The 6,648-nt window shown below is 37.1% G+C and overlaps 1 protein-coding gene across 4 annotated transcripts; it reads left to right on the forward strand.

The window, feature by feature from the left end:
- Positions 1-321: 321 nt before the first annotated feature.
- On the forward strand, positions 322-6,023 carry LOC147283691 (uncharacterized). 4 transcript variants are annotated; one of them, XM_086244743.1, is made up of 7 exons: positions 322-1,021; positions 2,943-3,005; positions 3,169-3,305; positions 3,400-3,510; positions 3,730-3,857; positions 4,981-5,106; positions 5,416-6,023. In XM_086244743.1, exons 3-5 carry the CDS (start codon positions 3,275-3,277, stop codon positions 3,828-3,830), a joined length of 243 nt encoding a protein of 80 aa, XP_086100869.1. In that variant the 5' UTR covers positions 322-1,021; positions 2,943-3,005; positions 3,169-3,274; the 3' UTR covers positions 3,831-3,857; positions 4,981-5,106; positions 5,416-6,023. The 4 variants fall into 4 exon arrangements, with proteins under 4 accessions (XP_086100869.1, XP_086100868.1, XP_086100865.1 ...); XM_086244742.1 differs by lacking the exon at positions 322-1,021 and adding an exon at positions 1,467-2,843 and having other exon boundaries at positions 3,164-3,305; XM_086244739.1 differs by lacking the exons at positions 322-1,021; positions 3,169-3,305; positions 3,400-3,510; positions 3,730-3,857 and adding an exon at positions 1,467-2,843.
- Positions 6,024-6,648: the final 625 nt, after the last annotated feature.

Raw genomic sequence — 6,648 nt, forward strand, 5'->3', positions numbered from 1 at the left:
GTTGGTTTTTTTTTTTCAAAGTCAATTTCATAAAATAAATAATAATTGACACTGTTAGTTTTTTTGAAAATGTGGAAAAAAAACAAAACAAAACAAATGACAAAAAAAGTTATTGTAGCGCGCTACAGTACTTTACTACAGTAACACCATTACTGTAGCGGTTGGACTGTTAAATGATGGGCCGCTACAGTATTTCACTATAGCAGTTGGGTCTTAAAAACAGTCTATTTCATGAAATGGACTTTAAAAAAAAAAACCCTAAAAATTATATTGGTAACTTCTCTCCACCTTCAGATCCATTTAACCCTTGATTCTGTAACGACCTTAACCATTGGAGAATCTATTATTGGATTGACCGAAATTGTCTTTCCCTTTTGTTGGTTGCCATTGTGAGATACCAGAGCTGTCATAAAGGTTTGAGATTGATCGAACCTATTTGGTTTGCTTTTTTCTCCATGTGGTGATGACAGCTCAATTTAAATCCAATCCAATCCTTTCAATCTTTGGCAATCCTCCCAAACCAATCTCTGCAGTCACCTATTTCCCAAAAACCCCAAAAAAAGAAACATGATTTAAACATCACTAAAACCACCTCTATGGCTCCGGAACATGGTGGAACGGTGGTGGTGAGTCCGTATAGAGGCGGTGAGTCGGAGGGATATAGAGTTTGAGCCTTGAGGTGCTGCGTTAAATATTGAGTTTTTTTATGTTATTTTAATTGATTTAACACTGTTAATGCTCCTAAGGACATGTGTCACTCTATCAGCATAGGAGACAGGGAGGGACAACTATTTTGGAGACAGAGGATCTGCACTCCACTTTCATTTCTCATTCTGTATGTCTCTCACGCCGCACACAGACACTTTCATCTCTCTCTCTCTCTCTTTTAGTAGTCTCTCTCTCCCACCTCTGCTCGTCGTTGCCAACTCGCCATTGCATCTGCTCCCTCTGCTCGTTGTCGCCAGCTCGCCTCTGCTTGTCCTCCATTTTTCATTTCTTCTGATTTCTGAGTTTGAGTATGGTATATGATTATTTTTGGTTTGATGATTAATTTCTCTATTAATCATTGGAAATTTGGCATGACAATTTGATGATTTTAATGGTTTAGTTCTCTATTTATTTTTAGTTTTTTTTTGTTTATGTTTTGTTTATAGTGTTGGTTTGCTGGGTTTCTCTATTTAATGTCATGGACTCATCTTCCCTCTCTCCAATGTCCTCGCCGAAACCGGAGTCTCGTCTCTGGATATTGCTGAATCATTTTAGTCATCCTTGGATCTTGCTTAATCATTTCACCCACCAGAACTCTGTGTATAATTCGCCACTAGGATCTTTCCGCCATCTCCTAGATATACACCATGACTATATCATCACGATTACGGTAAAAGGTATGGCACTTCCGTAGATGGCCTCCAAACACCCCTAGGCAACTCCACTCCAAATCGCCTCCAGGGGAATCAAACCTAAATCATTCTCATTCCAAAGATTCATCTCAAGCACTGCCGCATTATCAAACAAAAAATACAGTATTCCATTGCAAGAAAGCCCGTGAGAAGTAAGAGTATAGTGATAATAACCACCATGCTCCTTTTCACTTGAAAAAACTTTAGCCCATTGCTCCCATTCACCACTTTCAGAAAAATATACTGAAACAGTAGCAAGGGTTTCAAGGTCTCTGAGTGCCAAATCTCAGAACCCTAAATCTATAATCGACAACTTCCTTTCCATAGATGAGGCTGCAAGAAAATCCTAATCTGGTATAGTGGAAGTAGTAAGTTGTACCGGGAACCACTTCTTTAGAACAATCGATGACAATTCAAAATGCTCCAACTCATTCGGAGTAGACTCAGCTGAGCGGCAGCTAACAGAGAATGTGGGTGCAGGTCTTTGTAATAAAATCTAGATGAGCCAACCATTCTCTCCACTCCTTGCAAACTGACCTACAACTAGCTTGAAATATTTAGTCTTCTGCCTGTTAAATCAATTGCTAGTTGTAGGCCAGTTTGCAAGAAGTGGAGAGAATGGTTGGCTCATCCAGATTTTATTACAAGGACTTGCACTCACATTCTTTGTTAGCTGCCGCTCAGCTGAGTCTGCTCCGAATGAGTTGGAGCATTTTGAATTGTCATCGATTGTTCTAAAGAAGTGGTTCCTGGTACAACAACTTACTACTTCGACTATACCAGATTTGGATTTTCTTGCGACCTCATCTATGGAAAGGAAGTTGTCGATTATAGATTTAGGGTTCTGAGATTTGGCACTTAGAGGCCTTGAAACCCTTGCTACTGTTTCAGTATATTTTTCTGAAAGTGGTGAATGGGAGCAATGGGTTAAAGTTTTTTCAAGTGAAAAGGAGCATATGGGTTATTATCACTACACTCTTACTTCTCACGGGCTTTCTTTCAATGGAATGCTGTATTTTTTGTTTGATAATGGGGCGGTGCTTGAGATGAATCTTTGGAATGAGAATGATTTAGGTCTCGACTTACTCTTTCCGCCAGAGCTAGATCTTGATTCGACTGAAGGCGATGTGGAGTGGAGTTGCCTAGGGGTGTTTGGAGGCCATCTACAGAAGTGCCAGACCTTTTACCGTAATCGTGATGATATAGTCATGGTGTGTATCTGGGAGATGGCGGAAAGATTCTGGTGGCGAATTATACACAGAGTTCTGGTGGGTGAAATGATTAAGCAAGATCCAGGGATGACTAAAATGATTCAGCAATATCCAGAGACGAGAATAGACTTCAGATGGTTTCAATCTATCTATGGACATTTCAGATTTGATACACGTTGGAAGCGTCCTCCCTTTATTTTCTCCTGTTGGCCGACACCACTTCCCAAACCTGGTATGTGGTTAGTGTTATGGTGCCCATGTCTATATATATATTTACTTGTCGAATTTGTATTGTCTTTCAATTTCACAATAACTCCTTCACTCATTGCAGTGACAAAAATAGTTTGGAACTTTCTAAATGCTGCTTGTACTGGGGATCTTGGTCTCTTAAAGAGTGAGTAGATGCTTTCTCTTGTGGTTGTGTAGTTTTTTATGACAATTTGGGTTGTTTTTGCTGGTTAAATTTGCACTTCAATCATTATTTCTTTTTAAATAATTTTGTTGGGGTTTAATTAAATTGGTCTTTGCTTTTGGGTATATTTTACGGACCAGCTTAGTCAATTAAGCACATCTGTGGCTGGCATTAAGGCTGCCAACAAGGCACTTCACTTTGCGGCAAGAGAGGGCAATACTGATGTGTGCAAGTACTTGCTGAAGGAATTGATGGTTGATGTTAATACAAAGGACGAAAACGGTATGTGCTTTATGTTGATATTGTCGTTGCTCAGTGTTGTTCCTTCTCTTGGTACACTGTGCGGACTATCTCTTACGCATTAACTGATTTGCAGGTGAGACTGCTCTTGTTCATGCTGCTCGGCGACACAATACCGATACTGAAAAATACCTTGTTGACCATGGTGCTGATCTAGCCACCGCTCTTCATCATTCTGCTGGATCAGGTTTGCTTCACATTTGTTTGCTTAACTCTTCTTTTGTTTTGTTTTTTGTTGTTGCAGGGGTGGAAGAGGTTTGTACTGTTTTTGTTCACTTATATTTGTGTTTCATGTAATGGCTAGATCAAATTGCAGAAATAATATGATTGCATGGCATTCCTAGATGAAGTCTTTCACTTAAATTCTACTCTCATTTGAGTCATTTTGATTTCTTCCTATTTACAGGAGACGTTAACTTGCTTGAGTATTTGATCAGCAAAGGTGTTGATGTTAACTCACCAAGTGCCACTGGCACTCCATTAATTTCGGCTGCTAGGCATGGCTAACAAGATGCTGTGAAATCTCTGTTAAATGTAAGCTGCATTTATGCTTTCATTTGAATGCAATTTCATCTTATGATTTATGGACTTTTGTTGCTTTTGTTTTAAAAGTAAATTCAAGTTCCTTAGATTGTTGCTTTTTTACTTGGAGGTTCTTCAGAAAGAGTGCTTATATTGTGGGTATCTCTTACTTTTATAGGGCGTTCCTCTTGTTTTTGAAAGGAAATTTGAGCATCATCCTTTTCTTGTAGGGGAGTTCCACAATGGAATATTTTCCATTGATTGTCCTAGGTGTTTGCTTTTGGTGGAGGATATTTTGAATATTTACTTTCTAGGAAAGTCAAGAGTCAGTTTCCACACTAGGAAGATATTGTCTTTCAAGTTTCTTTTTCATGGGTAGTCACCTTTGTATGGTTTCCTTGCTAGTTGGCTTGCTGACTGGGTGTCTTGATTTTTAAGGCCTTTTTCAGCTTGTAAGGCTTAGCTGAAGGTAGCAGGACCTTGGTTATGATTGCTTGTACCCGCTTTTAGGCTTTTAGGACCTCTGTTTGTTCTATTTCTATGTTTGTCTATGAACAATAGGTTACTATTATTCATCAATATTTTGAGTAACAATAATGAGATGGCTGTATTATTTCAAGCAACATAATGAACTCCTTGTCTCAAATTTGAATACTAGTTTTCTTATATTTAGGAGTCTATAGTTTAAATACAATTTTTAACTGAGAATTGATTTTTGCACTCCCCATTTCTCCAGTTACACTCCTCTTTCTATCTTTTCCACTCATGTATTTCCAACTTATTAAAAAAAGTCAAAAGTTAAATGGTAGATTTGGAAGTATAAATCATAAAAAGATATGAAAATAATTAAAAAAATAGAAGTGCAAGTGTAGAAAAGGGGACTGTCAAAATCACTTCCCTTTTTAAATTTGAAACCTCACTTTAACATGTAATAAGCTAATTTAATATATGAAATCCTGTATCGAAATCATTCTATGTCATTATGCTTTATGTTTCACATTTTACTGAACCTGAGGGCTACAGCCAACAAGTTCTATGTGGCTGTGTAATAGCAGAGTACCCTTATCTTTTGTGTTTAGTATTTATATGATCATTTGAACTCAAGCCTTACTCTTTTTATTTTTTGTATGCACAGGCAAATGCCAAAGTGAATGTTAGAGCTGGTGGAACAACGTCTTTGCACATTGCTGCTGAAAATGGGAGCCAAGATATCATAAAATGTTTGTTAGGAGCTGCCGCTGATCCCAATTTAATCGATAAGGTGATGCTATGACTACACCATTAAAGAGTATTCTCTTTCTAGCAATTTTGTCCTGTTTATGAAGGGCCTTATAACCAGATTCCATTCTGGTTAGATATTTGCTTATATTCAATAGAGTTGAGTCGAACCTTATATCTTAAGGCAGCACTTGTAGATGATTGAGTTGGCATTAATGAGACCGCAATGCAATTATTTCGATTGATGTTATATAAGGTTGTCCATCCTACCTGATATATCAATATGTTTTATGATGGGTAGAAATTGGTGTTTAGTTTGTGTTGCTAATAAATTAATGGTGACTTACCACAGGATGGTTTGAAGCCAATGCTGGTTGCAGTTGCAAGAGGGAACCACAATGCTGTTGAGATTCCATTTCCCGTGACGTCAAAAGTTGAAACTATACCAGAATGGACAATTCGGTCTATGCTGCATGAAACAAGCAAGCAACAGCTGATTTTGTGGGTGTATAATTTCTTAGGATGAATTTGGTTTTTTTTTTTTTTTTTGGTGGTTAAAATTTTCTGATTTTGTGGTTGAATTTTTATTTATTATGAGAAAATTTATTGGGGTTAAATTGAATTGCGGTTTGCTTTTGGGTGGAGTCGTTGGGGATACTTAATGATGGAAAGGGATTGGCCACAACTGTGGATGTTATTAAGGATGCCAACAACCGGGTGGCGCTTCATATTGCGGCGGGAGAAGGAAAGATTGATGTGTGCAAGTACTTGCTGGAGGAATTGAAAGTTAATGTTAATGCAAGGGATGGAGACGGTATGTGTGCCTTTATGCTATACAGTTTCTGTTCTTGTTAAATGAGACCAAAATGTGATTTACAAAGTTACACCCCAAGTCTGTTGGGATGCAATGCAGATCACTAATGTTCTTAGGAGAGCAAATTATCCATTTTTTGGACTCAAACCCCAATATAAAGAGAATCAGATGCTAATTTTCAATTTTTGCTTCAAGAACACTATTATTATGTTGCACAATCTTTTAGCCTTGAAAAATGGTTAATTGTAAGACAACGTTTTCTCTCACAAGGCCAAAAGAAAGACAAAACGTAAACCTTTATTTTATTTTATATTTTGTGTTTTTACTATGGGTTTAGAAAAATTGGTCTCAGATAAATAATAAAGAAACAAATGATCCCAACAAAAAAAATAATAATAAAACAAATGATAATTTCATTCAATTCGTTCTTGTTATTATTCTTATTTTGTTGGCATTAACTATAAGCTGTTAAGTTATGTAGTCAGACTAATTTCTTTGCGTATCATTCGGCCGTTTGTTGTCATATATTTCTACTGCGCATTTAAGTAATATTTATGAGAAATGAACCATGAGAACGTAAGTGGAAAATAAGGAAAAGTACTGGGATAAAAAGTGTAATAGGAGTTAAACGGCAATTAAGACGAAAGTGACGAAAACCCTTGATTGGAACAAAAATGAAATAAAAGTCTTTAATTGGAACAAATTAAAACTTTAATTGAAACAAATTAAAAGTGGCATTCTCAATTGCGACAAGGTGTTATCCTTTTTCAG

The sequence above is a fragment of the Dryas octopetala genome, chromosome 5, assembly GCF_963921425.1.
Source record: "Dryas octopetala chromosome 5, drDryOcto1.1, whole genome shotgun sequence".
NCBI classification, from domain to species: Eukaryota; Viridiplantae; Streptophyta; class Magnoliopsida; order Rosales; family Rosaceae; genus Dryas; species Dryas octopetala.